At 32.4% G+C, this 23,131-nt stretch overlaps 2 protein-coding genes across 2 annotated transcripts in view; both read left to right on the top strand.

Moving 5' to 3' along the window:
• Positions 1 to 16,607, top strand: part of Phum_PHUM470230 (low-density lipoprotein receptor, putative) — a gene marked incomplete at both ends in the record, with an annotated part of 22,312 nt that extends 5,705 nt beyond the window's left edge. Inside the window, 50 exons of the mRNA XM_002430222.1 lie at positions 1 to 365; positions 448 to 783; positions 862 to 1,071; positions 1,148 to 1,343; positions 1,428 to 1,681; positions 1,765 to 1,983; positions 2,042 to 2,058; positions 2,084 to 2,291; positions 2,377 to 2,636; positions 2,757 to 2,970; positions 3,057 to 3,333; positions 3,416 to 3,593; positions 3,690 to 3,876; positions 3,958 to 4,160; positions 4,233 to 4,417; positions 4,506 to 4,800; positions 4,886 to 5,117; positions 5,204 to 5,388; positions 5,466 to 5,725; positions 5,803 to 5,974; positions 6,049 to 6,274; positions 6,354 to 6,575; positions 6,654 to 6,972; positions 7,059 to 7,260; positions 7,335 to 7,552; positions 7,629 to 7,851; positions 8,132 to 8,433; positions 8,515 to 8,725; positions 8,808 to 9,068; positions 9,146 to 9,329; positions 9,402 to 9,583; positions 9,659 to 9,882; positions 9,961 to 10,184; positions 10,259 to 10,470; positions 10,552 to 10,735; positions 10,828 to 11,050; positions 11,125 to 11,460; positions 11,539 to 11,785; positions 11,873 to 12,164; positions 12,245 to 12,569; positions 12,644 to 12,936; positions 13,014 to 13,323; positions 13,406 to 13,610; positions 13,693 to 13,930; positions 14,028 to 14,282; positions 14,365 to 14,680; positions 14,760 to 14,968; positions 15,048 to 15,770; positions 15,857 to 16,112; positions 16,193 to 16,607. The exon at positions 1 to 365 is cut by the window's left edge and continues 77 nt beyond it. Coding sequence (XP_002430267.1) covers positions 1 to 365; positions 448 to 783; positions 862 to 1,071; positions 1,148 to 1,343; positions 1,428 to 1,681; positions 1,765 to 1,983; positions 2,042 to 2,058; positions 2,084 to 2,291; positions 2,377 to 2,636; positions 2,757 to 2,970; positions 3,057 to 3,333; positions 3,416 to 3,593; positions 3,690 to 3,876; positions 3,958 to 4,160; positions 4,233 to 4,417; positions 4,506 to 4,800; positions 4,886 to 5,117; positions 5,204 to 5,388; positions 5,466 to 5,725; positions 5,803 to 5,974; positions 6,049 to 6,274; positions 6,354 to 6,575; positions 6,654 to 6,972; positions 7,059 to 7,260; positions 7,335 to 7,552; positions 7,629 to 7,851; positions 8,132 to 8,433; positions 8,515 to 8,725; positions 8,808 to 9,068; positions 9,146 to 9,329; positions 9,402 to 9,583; positions 9,659 to 9,882; positions 9,961 to 10,184; positions 10,259 to 10,470; positions 10,552 to 10,735; positions 10,828 to 11,050; positions 11,125 to 11,460; positions 11,539 to 11,785; positions 11,873 to 12,164; positions 12,245 to 12,569; positions 12,644 to 12,936; positions 13,014 to 13,323; positions 13,406 to 13,610; positions 13,693 to 13,930; positions 14,028 to 14,282; positions 14,365 to 14,680; positions 14,760 to 14,968; positions 15,048 to 15,770; positions 15,857 to 16,112; positions 16,193 to 16,607 — 12,490 coding nt within the window. The remainder of the gene's footprint in view (positions 366 to 447; positions 784 to 861; positions 1,072 to 1,147; positions 1,344 to 1,427; positions 1,682 to 1,764; positions 1,984 to 2,041; positions 2,059 to 2,083; positions 2,292 to 2,376; positions 2,637 to 2,756; positions 2,971 to 3,056; positions 3,334 to 3,415; positions 3,594 to 3,689; positions 3,877 to 3,957; positions 4,161 to 4,232; positions 4,418 to 4,505; positions 4,801 to 4,885; positions 5,118 to 5,203; positions 5,389 to 5,465; positions 5,726 to 5,802; positions 5,975 to 6,048; positions 6,275 to 6,353; positions 6,576 to 6,653; positions 6,973 to 7,058; positions 7,261 to 7,334; positions 7,553 to 7,628; positions 7,852 to 8,131; positions 8,434 to 8,514; positions 8,726 to 8,807; positions 9,069 to 9,145; positions 9,330 to 9,401; positions 9,584 to 9,658; positions 9,883 to 9,960; positions 10,185 to 10,258; positions 10,471 to 10,551; positions 10,736 to 10,827; positions 11,051 to 11,124; positions 11,461 to 11,538; positions 11,786 to 11,872; positions 12,165 to 12,244; positions 12,570 to 12,643; positions 12,937 to 13,013; positions 13,324 to 13,405; positions 13,611 to 13,692; positions 13,931 to 14,027; positions 14,283 to 14,364; positions 14,681 to 14,759; positions 14,969 to 15,047; positions 15,771 to 15,856; positions 16,113 to 16,192) is intronic.
• A 3,087-nt stretch (positions 16,608 to 19,694) lies between these two features.
• On the top strand, positions 19,695 to 23,064 carry Phum_PHUM470220 (Alanine aminotransferase, putative; the record flags this gene model as incomplete). Its single annotated transcript, XM_002430221.1, has 6 exons — positions 19,695 to 19,829; positions 20,283 to 20,372; positions 21,583 to 21,822; positions 21,915 to 22,481; positions 22,553 to 22,887; positions 22,974 to 23,064. 6 exons carry the CDS (start codon positions 19,695 to 19,697, stop codon positions 23,062 to 23,064), a joined length of 1,458 nt encoding a protein of 485 aa, XP_002430266.1.
• Between the last annotated feature and the right edge of the window lie 67 nt (positions 23,065 to 23,131).

Genomic DNA, 23,131 nt, shown 5'->3' with positions numbered 1-23,131 from the left:
CGTATCGATTGCCATCGATTGGATCGGGGATAAAGTTTACGTTACGGATGGTATAGGACAAAAAATCGACGTTTTCGAAATAGATGGTCGTTGGCACGCAATCGTTTTGGGATCGAATTTAACCAGTCCGGCCGATATCGGTCTCGATCCAACTTCCGGTTATATGTTTATAGCCGATGGTAATCAGGTTCTTAGAGCTAACATGGATGGTACAAACGTAAGAGCTATTGTTGCTGATGCAACGTATAAAGCATCGGGAGTTTCCATTGACATCATTTCAAAACGAGTATTTTGGTGCGATTCCCTGTTGGATTACATAGAAACGGTTGATTATGAAGGAAAAGGAAGAGTTTTAATATTGCGAGGTAAATTGCGTTGTAATACTTAGTATTATTATTATTATTTAATATACCTGGAATAAAATAAAATTGATGATTTTTTAAACAGGTCAATCTGTTCCATCGCCATCTCGATTAACAACTTTTGAAAATCGTTTATTTTGGTCGGATTCAACAAAACAAGGAGTTATGTCCGTCGACAAATATCAGGGCGCCAACTCAATTTTAGCAGTTTATCGACAAAGGAACGTTAGAGAACCGAAAGCTGTAAAAGCTTTACATAGCCTCATACAAGTTTATGCAAGCAATCCTTGTGGAAATAATAATGGTGGATGTCAACACATGTGCATTGTCACGGCACCTACTGAAGGTACCGGACATTTAGCCTATAGGTGCGCTTGTAATATTGGATGGCGTCTTGCTTCAGATCAACGGAACTGTAATTGTAAGTTACATAATTGTTTTTAAAATAAATTCTGCTTATGATTATCAAATAATAATGTGCCTTTCATTTCGGTTATAGTGGTCACGGAATTTTTAATGTATTCACAACAAAGATTTATAAAAGGACGAGTTTTAGATCCTGTTATAAAAGGTTTTGCCGAAGCCATGTTACCAGTCGTATCAAGACGAGCTCGATTTGTTGGTTTAGATTTTGATGCTCAAGATCAACATGTTTACTATTCGGATGTCCTTCAAGATGTTATTTACAGAACTCATTTAAACGGAACAGGTAAATCGAACACACAAAAATTTACATTAAGGTACGATTTTAACATTTCATTAAATAATTATTATTATTATTTTAGGTCGGGAAATTGTTTTGGCTTCTCAAAATGAAGGAGTCGAAGGTTTAGCAGTTGATTGGGCAGCTAAGAATTTATATTACATCGACAGCAGAAAAGGAACTTTGAATGTTTTGAGCATGAGAAATGTAACTTACAAAAGAACATTGTTGAAAAATTTAAAAAGGCCGAGAGCAATTGTTGTTCATCCGAACAAAGGGTAATTAATTCTCAAATTTAAAAAAAAATTAATTAATTTTCAAAACAATTATAAATATTATTATTTATTTTTTTTTTTTTCCAGGTACATATTTTTTTCGGAATGGGACAGACCAGCTAACATAAGCAGAGCAAACAGTGACGGTTCTGGTCTTATGGTATTTAAAAATGTCACTTTGGGTTGGCCCAACGGTTTAGCCTTAGATTATGAAACGGATCGTTTGTATTGGTGCGATGCACTTTTGGATCACGTTCAACATTCTCATTTAAATGGAACAGATGTTAAAACAATAAATTCTAGGTTTATTAGGCATTCATTTTCAATTGTTATTTATAAAGGTATAATTTATAGTATAGTCTCTTTAAAAAAATTTTTTTGGTTTTTTTTTTATTTTATTACATTTTATTACATTTTGTATCAGAGTGGATGTACGTAACCGATTGGAGATTAGACGCCATTGTTAAACTCCATAAAATAAATGGAGACATGGAAGAAATTCTAGTCAAAGAACCTCAAACAAATCGTTTATACGGTGTTAAAGTGTATAGCGAAGCAGTTCAAAAAATCGATCCGACTCATCCTTGTGCCATTAATAATGGAGGCTGTGAAAAATTATGTTTTGCAGTTAACCACCTCAATAGTTCGTCACTCGTTGTGAGTATCACGGGGATATTTATTGAATCGTTTAAAAAATTTAGAGTATTTGTGGCAAAGAGTAAAAAATAATTTTTTTAATTTAGGCTAAATGCGGGTGTCCTTATGGAGAACGTTTAATCGAACCTGAAAATAAAACTTGTACTGCTGATCCACAATCGGAACCACCCGTGCAAGCCTGTCCGAATACGTGGGATTTCACGTGTAGAAATTTACGTTGCATACCAAAAGCTTGGGTATGCGATGGAGATGATGATTGTTTGGATAATTCAGACGAAGAACAAAATTGTACAAGTGCGTTCGCCATACTCTTTAAATATTTTTTTAATAATTAAAATTTTTTTTTTTGTATAAAAATTAAGACGGTTATTTATTTTAGAATCGACATGTTCTTTGAGCGAATTTCAATGCAGTTCTGGAAGATGCATTCCTGGAACGTTTAAATGCGATTCTGAAAATGATTGTGGAGATTACTCTGACGAAACAGGTTGTGTCAATGTCACGTGTGCTTTGTCTCAATTTTTATGTGAAAATAATAGATGCATACCGAACGCTTGGAAATGTGATTCTGAAAATGATTGCGGTGACGGAAGCGATGAAGGAGATTTTTGTGCTCAAAAAACATGCGCATATTTTCAGGTAATAACTTGATTTGTTCACGTGACTCTTACAATTTAAAGTGAATAAATCTGAACAATCAAAAACAAATTTTAAATAAGATTTCGATAAAACGACAGCTTATTAATACTTTCATTTCAGTTTACGTGTCCTCGTTCTGGTCATTGCATTCCGCAAACGTGGGTCTGTGACGGAGACAATGATTGTTTTGATAATCAAGATGAAGAAGATTGTCCGCCTGTCACGTGTTCATCAACTCAATTTAAATGTTCTGATTTAAAACAGTGCATACAAGAATCGTATAAATGTGATGGTATATCAGATTGTACGGACGGAAGCGATGAATTGGGTTGTCGTAAGTTTGACTCTTTCAAATCCAGTTTTTTCATAGGAGTTTATTTTTTTGGGTTTTCTCCCTTAAAAAATTATTTAATTTTTTAGCTTCGTTAGCTCCTGATCAATGCGATTCTGAAAAACAATTTCAATGTCAATCATCCGGGATATGCATTCCTCGAGCTTGGCATTGTGATGGTACTGCCGATTGCGATGATGAATCCGATGAACCTCCGACGTGTGGAAAAGTAGATTGTCAACAAGGTTATTTCAAATGTAATAATAGTCACTGTATATTTAAAGCATATATATGTGACGGAAGAGATGATTGTGGCGACGGAAGTGATGAGGATGCAAGGCATGCATGCGGTCCTCCACCTTTCGGGTAAAAATAATTTAATTAAATTTAATTATTATTATTTCGGTATTTATTTTCGAGTAAAACTTTCTTCTTTTACATTATTTAGCTGCAACGGTAATGAATGGCAATGTCCTGGAGTCTCGGAAAGATGCGTCAACATATCGGTTGTGTGCGACGGTAAAGCTGATTGTCCAAATGGTGCTGATGAAGGTCCAGGTTGTGATTTGGCTGAATGTAATCACAGATCGGGACTTTGTTCAAACGGTTGCAAACAAACGCCAGTCGTTAGTAGTTTCCTTATTACATCATCATTATTATTTGTTATTAACAATTTTTTAAATATTAAAAATTTTATTTTATTTTTTATTTTTCAACAAAAGGGAGCAGTTTGCACGTGTCCTCCTGGTGAAACTTTATCAAACGACACATACACGTGTCAAGACTTAAACGAATGTGAGAAACCGGAATCTTGTTCTCAACATTGTCACAACACAAAAGGCTCTTATTATTGTACTTGCGATGACGGTTACGAATTAGAATTGAATAAACATTTTTGTAAAGCAATCAGTGAGTAATAAATTTAAATTTGAATAATGCATTCATTGTTTTTTCCATTTCCTCATTAATCAATTTTTGTTTTTTTTGCAGATCACAGTTCAGCTTTCTTAATAATATCCAATCGACATTCGATACTTGTTGCTGATTTGAAAGAGCAAGGATTAGAAAGAGTACCGATAATTGTGGAAAATGTTGTTGCCACGGCTTCTAACATGCACACGGGTACAATATTTTGGTCGGATATGAAACTAAAGAAAATTTCAAGGCTTGATCGAAGTAGTGAACCTAAAGACGTGCGTACTTTAATTTACTAATCATTGATTTTTTAGTAAATTTATTCGTATTAACCGTAATTTAAATTTTAGATAATAACCAATGGATTAGATTTAGTAGAAGGATTAGCTTACGATTGGATCGGTGGTAACATTTATTGGTTAGACTCTCGTTTAAATACAATTGAAGTAGCTAGAGAAAATGGATCCGATAGAATGGTTCTTTTAAAAGAAAATATAACGCAACCAAGAGGAATGTGTTTGGATCCTAGTCCTGGGTATGACAACGTTTACCTTTTTTTTTTTTATCTAAATTAAATAAGACGAAATAAATTATTTTATTCGTTATTAACAACGTAGTGCCAGATGGTTATTTTGGTCGGATTGGGGTGAAAATCCAAGAATCGAAAGAGTTGGAATGGATGGTTTAAATCGTTCTACCATAATCAACACAAAAATTTACTGGCCAAACGGATTAACGTTAGACGTGGCTACGAAAAGAATTTATTTTGCCGATTCAAAACTTGATTACATTGATTTTTGTTATTACAACGGTAGCGGAAGGCAACAAGTATTAGCCGGAAGTCATTATTTGCTTCATCCTCATTCTCTTACCCTTTTCGAAGATACTCTTTATTGGACGGACAGACAATTGAATAGGGTAAGATTTGACAAAAATTCATGTAAATCCGTTCTTTCAAATGTTTATTTGAAAGTAATATAACTAATTTTTTTTTTTTTTGCAGGTATTATCCGCTCAAAAATTCCGAGGAAAAAATCAAACGGTCGTATCACATTTGATATCTCAACCTCTTAGCATTCACGTTCATCATCCGGCATTGCAACCGATAACTCCCAATCCTTGTCTGAATGCAAACTGTCAACATTTGTGCTTGTTATCACCTTATTCGAGCACTGGATACACGTGTAAATGCAAACCTGGTTTTAAAACTTCTCCCAACGGCAAATGTACCGAAGGTTCGATTTTATTCACTAATTTTTTTTATGTAATATCGATTTTTGTCAATTAAAAATAAAAAAATAAAATTAAATTGATTTTACAGAGGAATCTGCCTTTTTAATGGTAATGAAAGGATCACAAATAATTGACGTGTCATTAACACCAGGAGATAAAACCGGAGGATTTTTGACGGCGGTTGTTGGAATCGAAGGTGGCCTTCATTTAGATTACGATAGAAAAATGCAAACGATATATTGGGTCGAAGGAAAAGAAGATGATGAAGAAAACGTATAGAATTATGATAATTTTAAAATTTATTTTTTTTATATTTAAATAATAATTTAACTTTAATTTTAATATTTTAGTGTACGATTTATGTAACACCCTACGGTGGAGGAAATAAAACCGAATTCCTCGGTAAGGATTCAGGATTGGTGGGAGCTGCGTATACGATCGCTTTCGATTGGCTAGGAAGAAATTTATACATCGCCAATAGAATAGCATCAAATTTTGAACTTATTAAAGTTGATGGTAAAGTTAAACATAGAACCATAATATTGGCAAATGATGGTAACAAACTGTCGGTGGCCAAGCCGAAATCAATGTGTCTGGATCCTAGTGAGGGGTAAATAAAATTTTATTTTTAAATAAATGAGTTTAAATTTTTTATTATTATTAACGAAACAACTTTTATCCCCTCAGAAAATTGTACTGGGTTGATGAAGGTGGTTACGGAGTTCCAGCAAAAGTAGCCAAAGTAAATATGGATGGTTCAAATCCGGAAATTTTAACGACTGATATTGAACGACCGGAAGCCATAACGATTGATTTGGATAAGAAAATTTTATATTACAGCATGCGACATCCGGGTTACGTGAGTATCATCTACTTATTTATTGTCTTTACATTTAAATAAGATGAATTAATGCCACGTTATTTTTTTCACAGATCAAATCGATGGCGACGAATGGAGAAAATATTCGAGTTTTATTATCCGAAGAAAATAATCTTCAGCAACCGAAAGCTTTAGCTGTTGTGGACAGTCGATTGTTTTATTTGGATCCGATTTACGATAAAATAGAAAGAGTCGATCTTCCAACTGGAGAAAATCCAAAACTTATTTTGGATAATGAAGTTGATTTAAAAACTTTTGTCGTGTTTAAAAAAAGATTATGTGAGTTATTACAACGACGTCGCAAAATTATTTACTGAGAAAAAAAAATCTTTACGTCTTTTTCATTTTTTTTTTTTAGCTTATAACCATCCATGTATTTTGGCCAACGGTGGATGTTCACAAATTTGTATTCCCAGCGAAGGAAATTCAAGGGTTTGCGCATGCTCAGTAGGTTATAAAAAAGAAAATGAAGTCAATTGCTCACCGTATAAAACATTCGCTGTTGTATCACAATTGGATCTCATCAGAGGTTACAGTTTGAAAGATTCTGCCGAAGCCATGGTTCCCATTACCGGTCCAGGTACGACAATCAGAAAAAAAATAATAATAATAATTTCAGGAGAACTGATTATAATTAAAAATTAATTTTTCATTCAAGGTCATCATATACTTCACGTGGACGTTCATTTTGCTCAAAACTGGATTTATTGGGTCGAATTCAATAGAGGTCATTGGAATGGAATATTTAGAATAAGACCGAACGGTTCGGAAATTCAAAGCGTCATAAAAGAAGGAATCGGTTCAAATGGTATTAGAGGGATCGCCATCGATTGGATCGCTGGAAATTTATATTTCACAAATGTTTTCCCACACGAAAATTATTTAGAAGTTTGTTGGTTGGACGGTAGCAATAGAAAAGTCATTTATAAAACTACGACGGATGCTCCCAGAGAACTCGCCGTCAATCCCATTAAGAAGTAAAAAAAAAATTTTTTTTTTTTTGATTAAAATGAAAAAATTTTTAAAAGTTAAACATTATAAATGAAATTAATAATTGTTTTAGGTATTTGTACTGGATCGATTACGGTCAGTATCCTCGTATAGGAAAAGCATATTTAGATGGAACTCATTGGACACCGGTCGTCACATCCGGTATCACTAATCCTAGAGATTTAACCGTTGACATGCTAACTCATGACGTATATTGGGTCGATTCTAAAATGGATGTAATTCAAAAAATAGGATTTTCAGGAGGTGCTCGACAGGTAAATATTTTTAATCCCTAAACCTTGAAAATTGTTAATAATAATTAAAAATTTATAAAATTTTCAATTATCAGGTTATAAGACGAAACCTGCCAAATCCAATGGGAATCGCCGTTTATAAAAGCGACGTGTATTGGGTCGATAGAAATCTTCAATCAGTTTTTAAAGCTTCGAAACTTATCGGCAATTCATCTCAACCAATAGCAGTTAGAACAAATTTACAAAAACTTCGAGATATCGCAATATTCGATATATTGAATCAACCAGACGAAGATTACAATCCCTGCAAAAGGTAAATTTTCTTTTTGTAAGAGAATTTCATGTAAATTTTCAAAACCTTTTAAAAATTTTTTTCAATAACACTACAGGTTGGGCAATGGAGGATGCAGCCAACTTTGTTTCTCATATCCCACCAACGGTAGTTATTCTTCTGCTCCAAGTTTTAAATGTGATTGTGCTATCGGTTCCGTATCTCCAGATGATCAAAAAAAATGTACCACCTACGATGAGTTTTTAGTTTTCTCGACAAGAACAGAAATCCGAGCCATCGATCTGGATCCGAGATCGACCGTCATTCCATTTAAACCTCTCGTAAGTTTTTTTGTCTAAACTCAAAAAATTTTTTAACTTGTCGCCATTTTGCAACATGTGGCTGAAGAGCCTTTTCGTGCCACTTTTTTCCTTTCGTTATTTTTTTTATTATTTCCTGCTGCTTTTTTTTGAATAATCGGAATGTTATTAGAAACATTACGATTCCGGAAACACATTTGATAGAAGTCCTACAAAAAGACAGCTGCAGGTAACGCTTTAAATTTTTACCCAATTTAAAAAAATTTTTTTTGTAAAAATTTTATTCCTCTGAAAATTTCAGGCAAATCTTACAAACGTTGTCGGAGTCGATTTTGATTACGACGACAAAAAACTTTTATTTACTCAAATCAGACCGTGGGCACGAATCGCATGGACGTCAAGTAAAAATCCCGATACCATTCATAACATCATCAATCGAGGAATAAATCCGGAAGGTATCGCCTACGATTGGACACAAAAGAAAATTTATTGGACGGACAGCAGCAACAACAGCATATACGCAATGAATTTGGATAATTCGGATTTGGTCATGATAGCTCGAGTAGAAAGACCCAGAGCCATAGTATTGGATCCTTGCAACGGGTATCATATAATTTTAAAAAAACAAAATATATCAAATTCCACCAACGAAGAAATACGTCATCATGTTTACTATTTTTTCAGTTCATTGTATTACACCGACTGGGGTCGGTTCGGAACATCCGGTAAAATTTATCGTACGACAATGGCTGGATCATTGAAAAAAGCCATAATTGAAAAGGATTTATCACAGCCTAGCGGTTTGGCTATTGATTATTCCGAGAGAATGTTGTATTGGACTGATGCAGTGAGAGAAAAAATAGAAAGATCGTTTTTAAATGGAACATTTAGACAGGTGAAAAATCGCAGTACCAAAAAAAAAATTTTAAGTGTTGAAAGTGTTACCAACACAAATCAATTTTTCCTTTTTATTCAAGGTTCTTGTCGCTGCAACGATTTATCCATTTGCGATAACCGTACATGGAAATTACATTTACTGGACAGATTTACAATTGAGAGGAGTTTATAGAGCGGAAAAACATACTGGAGCTAACATGATCGAAATGGTTAAGAGATTAGAAGATTCTCCAAGAGATATACACGTATTTTCTAAAAGTAGACAAATGTGTGACTCGAATCCTTGCAATATCAATAATGGCGGTTGCGCACAAAGTTGTCATCCTGGACCGAATGGAAAAGTAAAAAAAAAAAAATTTTATTTCAAATTACATAAACAACAATTTTATAAATTTTAACATTGAAATTAATATTGCAGGCCGAATGTAAATGTGATGATAATTCAAAATTGGTTAACGAAAATCGAATGTGCGTTCCTAAAAATTTAACTTGCGACAGTTCAAAGTTTTATTGTAAAAATGGTAAATGCATATCGAGAATGTGGTCATGTGATGGAGACAACGATTGTGGGGATGGTTCAGATGAAGATGTTAATTACTGCAGTAAGTAAATTGCTTTTAAAATATCTTACTCGTGTGAAATGACGTAATAATTAATTTTTTTTTCTTTAACAGCTTACCATTCGTGTAATCCTAACGAATTTAGATGTGCCAACGGTCGTTGTATATTCAAATCATGGGTTTGCGATCATGAAAACGATTGTAAAGACGGTTCAGATGAACTTGAATGCGTGTATCCTCCGTGTGATTCATCTGAATTTACATGTGCTAACTACCGATGCATTCCAATGTCTCAGGTAATTTATTTTTACCTACATTTGTCTTTTATATACAAAACGTGATTTTATCTCAACTGTAAAATTTTTTTCTAGGTTTGCAACGGTGTCAACGATTGTAAAGACAATGTTACATCAGACGAAACCCACGAAAGATGCCCAAAGAATACAACATGTCCTCCAAATCATTTAAAATGTTCCAATACCAACATTTGCGTCGAGCCCTATTGGTTGTGCGATGGTGATAACGATTGTGGAGATAATTCCGATGAAGATTCTTTACATTGTGCTCAAAGGACTTGCCCTCAAAATAGTTTTAGGTATTTAAAAAAATTTGTTTTCTTTAAAAAAAAAACCCTTAGATAAAAATTAATTAATATTTTTTTTACGAACGTTAGATGTCCAAATCATCGATGCATTCCGGCCACGTGGTATTGTGATGGTGATGACGATTGCGGTGACGGAGCTGACGAACCACCAGAATACTGTAAATCCGAAGGAAGAACCTGTTTTGGAGATTTATTTACTTGCGACAATGGAAATTGCATACCTAGAATATACATTTGTGATGGTGATAATGATTGTTTGGATAATTCCGACGAAGACGTTCGACATCAATGCAGTAAGTAAATTTGAAATATTTAATTATAAAGTCCGTTAAAAAAAAAAATTCACGATTCGAAATTTGACTTACAGACGACAGAAAATGCGATGAGGAAACTGAATTTACCTGTACGGAAAACAAAGCCTGGAATAGAGCTCAATGCATTCCTAAAAAATGGATTTGTGACGGGGATCCAGACTGCGTTGATGGAGCTGATGAAAATTCGACTCTTCACTCCTGTCCATCACCGGTATCCTGTGCTTCTGATCAATTTACATGTGGAAATGGTCGTTGTATCAACATGGTGAGTTTATATTAATTTTGAAAAAAAAAAAAAATGTTACCACAATTTCAATGAAAAAATTATATAAAAATACCATTTTAGGGTTGGCTGTGTGATCATGACAACGATTGTGGAGATGGTACCGACGAAGGAAAATTCTGTAATGCTCAATATAAAACGTGTACACCTGAAGAATTCAGTTGTCAAAATTTCAAATGTATTCGTAAAATATATCAATGCGATGGAGAAGATGATTGCGGTGATAATTCAGACGAAGTCGGATGCAGTAAATATTTTATCTTACACTTTTGCGTTAATGATGTGTTTACTTGAGTAGTACAGGACAACCATTTTTAATTTTTAATTTTTTTTTTACAGGTAAAACAAACTCAACGTGTCCAAACGGTCAGTTTAGATGTAACGATGGAAAATGTATAGACTACCATTTGGTTTGTAATAAAGTGTCGGATTGTGCAGATGATAGCGATGAACCACTTCATTGTAACGTTGACGAATGTGCAAAAGTTGAAATTCATCAATGTAATCATAAATGTGTTAATACTCTTACGAGTTATTATTGCGAATGTAATCAGGGTTACAAGTAAGTGTTAAATAAATAAAATTCAAATTGAAAACGGGGGGGAAAAAAAAATTAAAAAACGATTCAAATTATAGATTAATGCCGGATGGAAAAGCTTGTCGTGACATAGATGAATGTACGGAATTACCCGGCGCATGTTCTCAATATTGTTCCAACACTCCAGGCGGTTATTATTGTAAATGCAACGATAAATATTACGAAAGAGAACAAGATGAAAGATCGTGTAAAAGAAAAGATCGAATACAACCCTGGCTTATTTTTACAAATAAATATTACGTGAGAAACATGTCGACCGATGCCAGCGTTTACAGTTTGGTTCATAAAGATTTAATTAATGTCGTGGCTTTAGATTACGATTTAAAAGATAAAAAATTGTACTTTTGCGACGTTAGCGCCAAAACCATATTCAGGTAAACAACGAAAGTTTTAATTATTATTATCATTATAATTCGAAAACAATTTAAATTAATTAAAAAATTAAATTTTAGATCCGATATCGATGGAATTGATGTTAAAGAACCGGTAATTAGACATGATAGTCACGGATTGGAAGGAATTGCTGTTGATTGGGTCGGTAGAAAATTATATTGGCTTGATAGACATAGTAAACACCTTGAGGTATCAGAGTTAAATGGTGTGAATAGAAAAACGTTAAAATCTGGCATTGCCGATCCGAGAGCGATTGCTGTTCATCCAGGTGTAGGATATTTGTACTTCACAAGTTGGCATTTACAGGTAACAAACAAAAAAACGTACAACAAATTGTTTATTCTGTTTAAAAATATTTCAAATGGTTTATATTCGGTAACAATGTAATTGCAGGCTTACATTGGAAAAATTGGAATGGATGGTTCAAATTTCACTAGAATTTTAACTTGGAATGATGATATTGCTTGGCCGAATGCTTTAACGATCGACTACTTTACTGATAGAATTTATTTTGCTGATGCTCATTTAGATTATATTGCTTATACGGATTTAGAAGGAAAGCATCGCCATATTGTTTTGAGCGGACAAAAAGTGCCTCACGTATTTGCTCTTTCATTATTTGATGATGATGTTTACTGGACCGATTGGAACATGAAAGCTATTAGTAAAGCTAATAAATTTACCGGTAAAATTTCAATATTATTCTATATTGGTTTAATGAATAAACCGAAATTTAATCGTTTATTTTGAAATTGGTTTATGTAGGAAAAGACATGAAAATACTTCGTAATACAACTCATAGACCCTACGACTTGCACATATATCATCCTCTTCGTCAGTTGCCCTATCCGAATCCGTGTAATCAAAACAACGGTGGATGTTCCCATCTCTGTTTATTAGCACCTGCTGCAAATGGAAAACCTCGTAACCCATTCGGTTATGGCGGTACCGATACTCCGGTTAATTATTCTTGCGCTTGTCCAAATCAATTTTATTTACTTGCCGATGGTAAAACATGCATGGCTAATTGTACAGCCGGTCAACATCATTGTGGTGGAAACGATCAAAAATGCATTCCGTGGTTTTGGAAGTGAGTTTTTTAACTAATAGATTCCGTAATTTATTTTCAATTTGCTAATGTGACTTATTTTTTTTTTTTTTCAGATGTGATGGCGAATTGGATTGTAAAGATGGCTCCGACGAACCTTCGACTTGTCCTGTAAGAACGTGTCGAAATGGAATGTTTCAATGCGCAAATAATAATTGCACAGCTTCGGCTAATATTTGTGATGGTGTTAATGATTGCGGAGATATGTCGGATGAAAAGAATTGTGATCTTCCTTGTCCTGAAATTGAATTTAAATGTAAAAGCAATGGCCGATGCATACTCAATTCGTGGAAATGCGATGGAGATCCAGATTGTAAAGATGGCAGCGATGAGGATCCTCTAATGTGCCGTAAGCACAATAACAAATTTAACAAAAACAAATACATATTTATAATTTAATTTATCGATTCATTTTAATAAATTTAGATAATAGAAAATGCGATCCAGAAACAGAATTTTCTTGTAAAAATGGCCGCTGTATTCCAAAACTTTGGATGTGCGATTTTGATAATGATTGCGGAGACGATTCGGATGAGCCGGCTTTTAAATGTCGACAAAGAAATTGTACAAATGGATGGCAACGTTGTCCCGGACGTACTAACTACAGATGCATTCCTAAATGGTTGTTCTGTGACGGTAAAGACGATTGTCGCGATAACAGCGATGAAAAACCGGAAAATTGTCCTAAATGTCAAGATACAGATTTCCGATGTGGAAACAATCGTTGTATTCCAAAGTGAGCGTTTATTTCATTAGCCTAATCCATATTACGTCATTATAATACCAAACTCAAAAAAAAAAATTTTTTTTATTCGCAGGAGATGGCTTTGCGATCACGAAAACGATTGTGCCGACAATTCAGATGAAACGGATGCCTTGTGCAAAGGAGTTTACAGAGAATGTTCTGAAAGTGAATTCCGGTGCGGAAACGGGAAATGCATACCTCAAAGATGGCGTTGCGATCACGATGATGATTGCGGTGATAATTCGGATGAATCAGGTTGTGCTGATTTTAAATGCAAGGTATTTATTTTATTTATTATTACAAAAAACCGACTGCTCCTGGAAACAATTCAAAACTTATTTACATATAAACTTTTTGCAGAACGGTTCGTTCCAATGTGCAAGCGGCCACTGCATAGCATCTTACCTACGATGCGACGGAGAAAAAGATTGCAGAGATTTATCCGATGAGAAAAATTGTCCTCCGAGGTATCCGAATGGACGATACTGTCCGGTGACGCAATTTCAATGTGCAAATCATTTATGTATACAACATAGCGATTTGTGCGACGGAGCCGACGATTGCCGAGATAATTCCGATGAAAATCCATCCGTTTGCAGTAAGTATTACTCGGGTAATTTAAAATTAATTCCCCCCGCACTCCCACCCCCACCCCCCGACTGATAACTGATCCGATTTAAATTTTACGAAAACAGATAATTTTAACTGCGATACGCTACAAAGATTTCAATGCGACAATCATCGATGCATACCTAGGTATCACCTTTGCGACGGAGTTGACAATTGCGGTGATGGAAGTGACGAAAGAAATTCAACCGTTTGCTCATTTAGAAATAAACCGTGCAACAGAGATAGAGAATTTCAGTGTGCGAATAAAAAATGCATTGACATCTCGAAAGTTTGTGATTTCGGTGATGACTGCGGTGATGCTTCAGACGAAAAGGGATGCCGTAAGTGATTTGTTATAGCATCGACCCGAACGTGAATCCGACCGAACTAGTATTTTAGTACTTAAATGATTGAATATTTCAGATCGAGCTCATGAATGTGATGCGGAAACGAGAGGGGGATGCGAACAAAACTGCGAAAACATCGACGGACCCGGATCCTCTTTGAAGGGATTCATCTGTACCTGTTTACCGGGATTTAAAATCTCTGATAAAAATAAGAAAAAATGTGATGACGTCGACGAATGCGAAACCGGAACTCATAAATGTTCACAAATTTGTACTAATTTGAACGGTACCTATGTTTGTTCCTGTAGAGAAGGTTTCACTTTGAGTGATACACTTACCGGCGTCTGTAAACTCAACGAACCTGAATCTTTGACTCTTTTGTTTTCTAACGGGTAATTAATTACTCAACTCAAAAAATCTAATTAAAATTAATTACGCGTAAATTTTTATTAATTAAAAAAATTTTTTCAGACCGCAGATCCGTGCGTACAAAATGGAAAAACGGGAAGAATTAAACGTCATATCCGAAGAAAAAAGAATTAGTTCGATAGATTTCGATCCGAAACAGGAAATGATTTTCTGGGTAGATTCTTACGATAACACATTAAAACGTTCTTATATGGTAGATGCTAGACAAGGTGTCGTCAAAGCTGGATACCCACAAGATCTTAATATAAGAGGTAAAAACTATTTTAGAAACTCATTCAACTTTTTTCCTCAAAGAATGTTCTGGAAATCATTTTTCCGATAATTTTTCAGCTCACGCTAAGCCGACAAGTGTTTCCGTCGATTGGGTGAGTAACAATATTTACTGGACGGAAGTTCAGCCAACTAGTCAGAAAAACAAAGGAAAAGTTGTTGTTGCTAAATCGGACGGAAGGTATAGAAGATCCCTTGTTTCGAACAATTTAGAAAGTCCAACATCTATAGCTGTGGATCCCGAATTAGGAAAAATGTTCTGGGCGGATTCTGGTTATTCTCCAAAAATTGAAAGCTCTTGGTTGGATGGTAGTATGAGGACGACCATTGCAACCGACGGTGTCGGACATCCGACCGGTCTCGCTATAGATTTCAGCATGGATAATAAAATTTATTGGGCTGATACGAAATTGAATACGATCGAATCGATGAACTACGACGGAAGCGGAAGACAAGTCATAATAAAAGGAGACTATTTGAAACATCCGGTTTCACTGGACGTGTTTGAAAGTTCGGTGTTTTGGGTAACTCGGGATACTGGAGAAGTCGTAAAACAGGATAAATTTGGTAGAGGAGATCCTGTAGTTGTTGCTAAAGACTTACTTAATCCCTCTGACGTCAAAGTTTACCATAAAGCAAGATATAATACGACAATATCGAATCCATGCCACAGCAATCCGTGCTCGCATCTTTGCCTTTTAGTGCCTAACGGACATCGTTGCGCGTGTCCTGATAACGCGAATCCTCTTTCTAAAGGACAAAGCGAAGTTCAGTGCGACGCAGGTAAGTCCTTTTTAAAAGTACCTGAACCTCGTGTTCCCGTTTTATCCCTAAAACTTATTCACTCACTCGCTATAATAATATTTCAGCATCCGAACGTGCCAGACCTGATCCAAAAATTTGTCTGTGCCAAAATGATGGAATCTGCAGAGAATCAGATTCTGGAGAATTAATTTGCGAATGCCCTCAAGATTTCCAGGGTCGGTACTGTGATAATTACGTAGGAGTATCTCGTTCAAGCACATCAAATTCAACGGCAGCCACCGTCTTAATACCAATATTAGTTTTGCTCCTTTTAACAGCTATTGGAGCCGCCATCTTTTTCATTATTAGAAAGAGACCATTGTACGTAATCACACCTTTTGATAAGAATAGAAAAGAGGTTAAGAATATATCAAACTGAGAAAATTTTTTATTAATTACAGCGGAAAAGGAGGCGGATTAGGAGGACTAACAAATTCACAAAGCGTTTCATTTAGACAAGGAACAAACGTTGAATTCGGGTCACCAGTATTTCCGTCGAACGGACCAGCGGTCGAACCGTTGGACGTAGCATACAATTTAGATAACATCAATAGTAAAAATAGAGACTTCAGCAATCCAATGTACGAATGCGCGGTAGAAAATCAGGGTAACGGTTCGGGTATCTACGAAGTTCCAACGGAGGTATCGAAAAAAGGTATCGAACCCGTACCTCCGGCAAGTGCTGTACTCGCACCTTCGAGCGTAGTCACAAGAACGTCACCTCAAATACACATCAGACACAGGGAACTCGATCCTAGTTCCGACACGGGAAAAGACACTCAAAAACTCGTGGAAGAAGACAAATCAGAATGCTAGCATTTACTAAACAACCGTCCGATTTGGTTACAGTTACTTCGGTGAAACATATAAAAACATAATATATAAAAATCAGGTTCGATTTTTCCCTTTGATGGTTAAACTCTGTTGTTAATTTTCTTCATCCTATTTATGGTTAAGAAATTTATCTTAAGAGTTTCCCTTATAGAACCTGAATGAAATAATAATAATAATAATAATAATAATAAACGAACATTTATACGAACCAGAGGTGATAACACCCAATAAACACATTGACAGCCTTAATTAAATAAATTTATGTGTGTTATCAGTACAATAAATAATAAATAAATAAATAAGCACAATAATATCAATTTTAAAATAATTGAAATGTGATATTCCTATATGTTTTTTTTTATTATTAATAATAATAATAATAATGATTAATAAGAGAGAGAGAGAGGGAAACAAAAAAAAATAAAGAATAAATTAATATAAATAAAACGAATATAATTTATTATTATTATTTGAGAATAAAAAAATTTATTGATTTTTTTTAAAAATAAAATTATTATTATTATTATTATTTTTATTCAAAATTATGTTAATAATATTTTTATTAAATTTAATATAAAAAAAAAAAAAAAAAAAAAAAAGAAAATTTTGTTATGAACTCGATTGTTTGTATGATGTAACAACTACTGTGAGGTAAACTTTAAAAATTTTTTTTCTGGAATAAGAGAGAGAGAGAGAGAGAGAGAGAGAGGGATTTGAGAGAATGAAAAAGAGAGAGAGAGAGGGATTGTGAGAGAGTGAAAGAGAGACAAGGGAATCGTTTAAAACTTTTCAAATATGTTTACTATTAAGTCAATAAAAACAAAAGTTTTGCCTCCAGTTAAACCTAATAAACCTGGAAAGCTGGAACCTGAGAAAAAATTAAATGCGGGTCACAAATAAAAAATTTTTTTTTAAATTAAAAATATTTTTTTACATTTTAAAATCAAGTTTAACAATCAGTAATAATAATAATAATTACAATAATAAGGTGACAAAAAAGTTTTATTATTATTATTAATAAAAAACATTCCTTATATAAAAAATTTATTGTTTTTATTTTTATATATATATATATGTGACTGTTTATAAAAAATAATTATCATTATCATTCAGGTTCATTTAAGGTTGTTAATAATTAATTAATTATATCTAATAATTATTATTTTAAATAAAAATTTTCTATTTTTTATTTTTTATTAATGATTTTTCTTTCTTTTTTTTTTTATAAGTTAAACACTAAGAGAGAAAAAACTATCATTATTATTATTATTATTAAATACCTGTTCATTCTATTGTTTTCATTTTTCTTTTATTTATTTATTAAAAAAAAAAAAAAAAAAAAAAAAAGGAAAAAAGAAACTTTAAAAAGGTAATAATTTTTTTAAAATGATTATTATTTAGTCTGTTCTTATCATTACTGATAAGAAGATTTGAAAAGTAAAAAAAAAAAAAAATTATTTCTACCTGTTTCATTTTTTTATATAGAAAATTATTTTACTTTTTATTTATTTAATTAATTAATTATTTTTAAGGTAAGATTATTATTAATTATTTTATTATTTTGTTTTAATTAAAAAAATAAAAAAAAAATTAAAAAAAAATTTTTGAAAACGGTTTGAAACAATTGATAAAAGTTAATTTTAAATTTATATGTATAATTACTTGTCATTACACAAAGTATTATTATTATTATTATCATGTACATAATTAATTAATTAATTGGAATTGTAATTAATTTTTTTATTTGTTTGTCGAACCAGACAATCATTCTTCCAACATTAGATATTACAAAATTAATAATTTTTTATTGAGACAAATGATTACATCAAAAGTAATTCGAATAAGGATTATTTTTTTAAATAAATAATTTATGATAATGGAAAATTTTATAAAGGTCAATGAACTTTTTTAAAACATCATACAACACTTGATTATTAAAATAATTGCCTTTTAAACTTACAAGAAAAAAAAAATAAAATAAAAGAAAAACTTTTTTATAATTTTTTTATTACGACAAAATATTTTTATCAATCAATCAATAATGAATTTTTATTTAAAATGAAAACAAATGAATGAATGAATGAATGAATGAATGAATTACTTAAATAATTTAACAAAATTTTGATTAAAAAATTGATTTTATTAAATAAGTTAGGTTATGTTTGTACGTGGGGTGGATGAAAATGTTTTTGTTTTAACACAAAACACAAAAATAATTAACACTTGTAATCTGTTTGTTTGTTTGTTTGTTGCTCAAATTAAATTAAACAAAAAAAAAAAAATCTCAAATTTAAAATCTTTTGGCATTTTTTTTTTTTTTTTGTAAGTCAAAAGAAAATCATTTCTTGAGGCTAATACAATGAGATCAAGGTTGATATGAGGTCAAAAGCCTAAATGATTAAATCATTTCAAAGGGTATATTAGAAATCGTTTTTTTTTTTTCTTCATAGAAAGTGACACAGAGAGTAAACTCGCGGTGGTTAATTATTTAAATTTAATTAAAAGCAAAACGATTTATCGATTCGAATAGTTTTTTTTTTTTTTATTTAAAAATTTAAACGCGATAAAAATCATAATCGTATTATAAACATTTACATTTTGATTTAACGTTTAATAAGTGAAAATTTAAACCGAAATTTTTTGGTCTTGTTGACTTATTGACGTGGATTAATTAGATTAATAATCGTTAATAATCATTTTATAAATTTTTTAAATAAATAAATATTATTTATCGTTGGTTATTTTAAAATTGTTTAATGTGAAAAACATTTATCACAGTTACAATAAGTAGTGACAAGGATATAAGATTAATCAATTAAATTACATTACATAAAAAAAAAAAAAATTATTCAACTGTTTTTGACAGTTTGGCCAACGTAAATTTAAAAAAAAAAAAAAATTCCCTAACGTTTAAGAGAAATGGCGGTTCGTTTATTGTGCAAGTCCGGTGGGAAAGATTTAATTTCGTGTAGCTATGTTCTATATCATTGTAGGTTTGAGAATTTCAACAAGAAAGGTTGTTGTAATTTATTAAACGGAGGAATATTAACGGAATCATCGATTAGGAAAATGTCTACCGCCGGAAAATCGAATGAAAAATGTGTCACAATAGAAAATATGAACGAAAATATAATTCGTTTGGAATATGCCGTTCGGGGACCGATTGTAATTAGAGCTGGAGAAATAGAAAAAGAATTAGAACAGGTAATATATTTATTTATTTTTTTGTTTAGAACGTTTAAATTTTTTTTTGTCGGAGTTTGCCCTTGAATGTTAATAACATACACCATTTAATAATAATGATAATAATATTTGAAAACTTTTTCTTTTTGTTATAACAATTTTCTAACACTTGGATCTTAATAATTTTGCCCTTGGTTTACAACATTTACTCTTTACTTAAACTCATTATTTTCATAATTTTTTCATTAATTATTTTCATTATTGCCTTAATAAAATTTTCTTATTGATTTTTTTTTTATTCGAGCTAAATTTAGATTTTATATTTTTTTTTTTTATTGTTATAAAAATAAATTTGTAAAAAAAAAAAAAAAAAAAAAAAAATGTATCAATGAGCATGCTCTGTAGTCTACACACAACACATCATTTGTTTCCCATTTAAAAAATATTAATTAAATTTTTTTTATTTATTTTCAGGGTGTCAAAAAACCTTTTACAGAAGTTTTAAAAGCAAATATTGGTGATTGTCATGCCATGGGACAAAAACCAATTACTTTTTTTAGACAGGTAAACAAATTTAAATTTAATCGAATAACAATTTTTAAAATTTACAAAAAAAAATGATTTCGACAAACACACACAATCAAATGTTAAGTAAATAATGTTAAAAACAAACAATTTTTTAGCCTTTTGTCGACATATTTCTTTTGTTTATTTATTTTTTTTTGTTATTACATTCGATTTGAGTTATCAAAATATTATTTTAAAAAAAAAAAAACAAATTTGTTTTCGATTTTGTTGCGATTGTTTTGTTTATGTTTAAAGAAAAAATTGTTTGCAAATTTTTATTTTTTTATTTATTTTAAGTAAAAATTTCCATTTTTTTTTTTTTTTTATATATTAATTGCTAACACATCAATTTTTTTTTTTTTTTTTACTCGTTTTCTCACATTAAAGTTTAATATTTCATTATTATAACTTTTGTTTAGGACAAAAAAAAAAAAAAAAAAAAATTTCAAATTTGTTTTTAAACACATTCACAATTGTACTTGACCCAAAATTGTTTTTTTTTTTTTCTCTCTCTCTTAATGGTCTGTAACGTTTAAACAATTTTTTCTTTTTTTTTTTTTTTTGTGCAATAACCAAAACCGTTTTTTTTAACTATAGAAAAGAGAGTTCAATAACCTCTTAACCCCACTTTTTTCTATTAAAAATTGGGGTAGAAAATATTTTATTATGAATTTTTCTCGGTTCGGTTTATGTTCAGAAAAATTTCTTTTTATTTTTTTTACGTGAGAAAATTTCATTAATAATAATAATAATAATAATAAAAATGGGTGAGAGATTAAGAATAAAGATATATTATAAAAATGGGTTATAGTCCAATAACAAACAAATGTCACAGATCAATTAACGTCAATCATTTATTATTATTATTATTATTTTAATTTATATCCGGTTTTGTTCGGTAACGACCGGTTCGACTATATATGTTATGGTTATTATTACGATTCGGTCGGTATGATAATAATAATAATGGTTAAATGAAAATCTCACGGTAATTTTATCATCAAGGTTTTTAGAGTTTGCATAGCAACTCGTATTAAACGTTTAAATTTAATTTCTTAAAAGGTTTTAGGTGACGTCAAGAGTTTTTCGTGACGTCACAATCAGTTTCGTCATAAGAGGAGGTGACGTTTTGTTTAAATTAATGACGTCCTTATTTAAACTTTTTATTATTATTATTATTAAGAATTGATTGACATGATGTGTTTAGGTTTTGGCTCTTGTGTCATTACCATCACTTTTTGACGATCCGAGTTTTCCGGAAGATGCCAAAGATAGAGCGAGAGGCGTGCTTAAAGGTTGTAAGGGAGGAAGCGTGGGTTCATACACGGATTCTGTCGGAATCGAAATAATTCGAAAACACGTTGCCGAATTTATAGAAAGACGAGATGGTATACCGAGCGACTATGCAAACATCATACTATCGGCGGGAGCTTCTGACGGTATCAAAGTGAGGCCATTTTGTTGTTAAACTTGTAATTTATAACCCTTTTATAAAAAGGGACTACTTACAGAACACATTTGTTTGTTTGTTTGTTATAGAATGTTTTGAAAATAATGAATCAACCCATCGACAACAAACGACCCGGAGTCATGGTACCCATACCACAATATCCACTCTATTCGGCAACCCTCGCAGAATTCAACATGCATCAAATAAGTTATTATTTGAACGAATCGAAAGGTTGGGGTATGGATTTGAGCGAGTTGCAAAGAGCCGTAGACGAAGCGAAAGAAGTCTCCGCACCGAGAGCCATAGTCGTTATAAATCCCGGAAATCCCACGGGACAAGTACTCTCTAGGAAAAACATTGAAGAAATAATACAGTTTGCGTACAAGGAAAGATTGTTCATATTGGCCGACGAAGTTTATCAGGACAACATATACGCTCCCGGAAGTAAATTTTATTCATTTAAAAAAGTATTAACGGAAATGGGTCCTCCCTACAGCGAAATGGAATTGGCATCGTTCATGTCTTGTTCGAAGGGTTACATGGGGGAGTGCGGATTGAGAGGAGCTTATTTCGAAATTATAAATATTTGCCCTCAAGTGAAAGCTCAACTTTTGAAAGCCATTTCGGCCATGTTGTGTCCGACTGCTTTGGGTCAGGTAAATAATATGTAGTTTCCTGCGGGACGTCGTCGAACGTTATTAAAAATTTTTTTTCTTTTGTTTTACAGACCGTCGTCGAATGCATCGTGAATCCTCCGAGAGAAGGAGAACCAAGTTATCCTTTGTACAAAGAAGAAAGAGAACAAGTTTTGTCGGAATTGAAAAAGAGAGCGAAAATGGTTGCCGACACATTCAACAGCATACCTGGATTTTCATGCAACGAAGTCCAGGGTGCCATGTACGCTTTCCCACAAATGCAATTACCACCGAAAGCCGTGGAAGCAGCGAAAAAAGAAGGAAAAGCTCCTGATACGTTTTACGCTTTGCAATTGTTGGAAAATACCGGGATTTGCATCGTTCCCGGATCCGGATTCGGTCAACAACCTGGAACGCATCATTTTAGGTAAAATTTTTTTTTGACCCGGGGGAAAAGGGGGGAAAAGGTCAATAACGAAATGTTAAATGTTTTATTCCTGTTTTTACTTTCAGGACCACGATATTACCGCAAACGGATAAATTAAAAGCCATGTTGGACACGTTTAAAACTTTTCACAAAAAGTTTTTAAAAGAATACTCGTAGGATGGATACTCGTCGTCACAAAAGATTTTAAACAAAGAAGAAAAATTAGGCACGCTTAAGGTACCCG

The sequence above is a fragment of the Pediculus humanus genome, genomic scaffold (assembly GCF_000006295.1).
Source record: "Pediculus humanus corporis 1103172108251 genomic scaffold, whole genome shotgun sequence".
Lineage (NCBI taxonomy): Eukaryota > Metazoa > Arthropoda > Insecta > Psocodea > Pediculidae > Pediculus > Pediculus humanus.
This window is presented reverse-complemented; position numbering and strand designations above follow the sequence as displayed.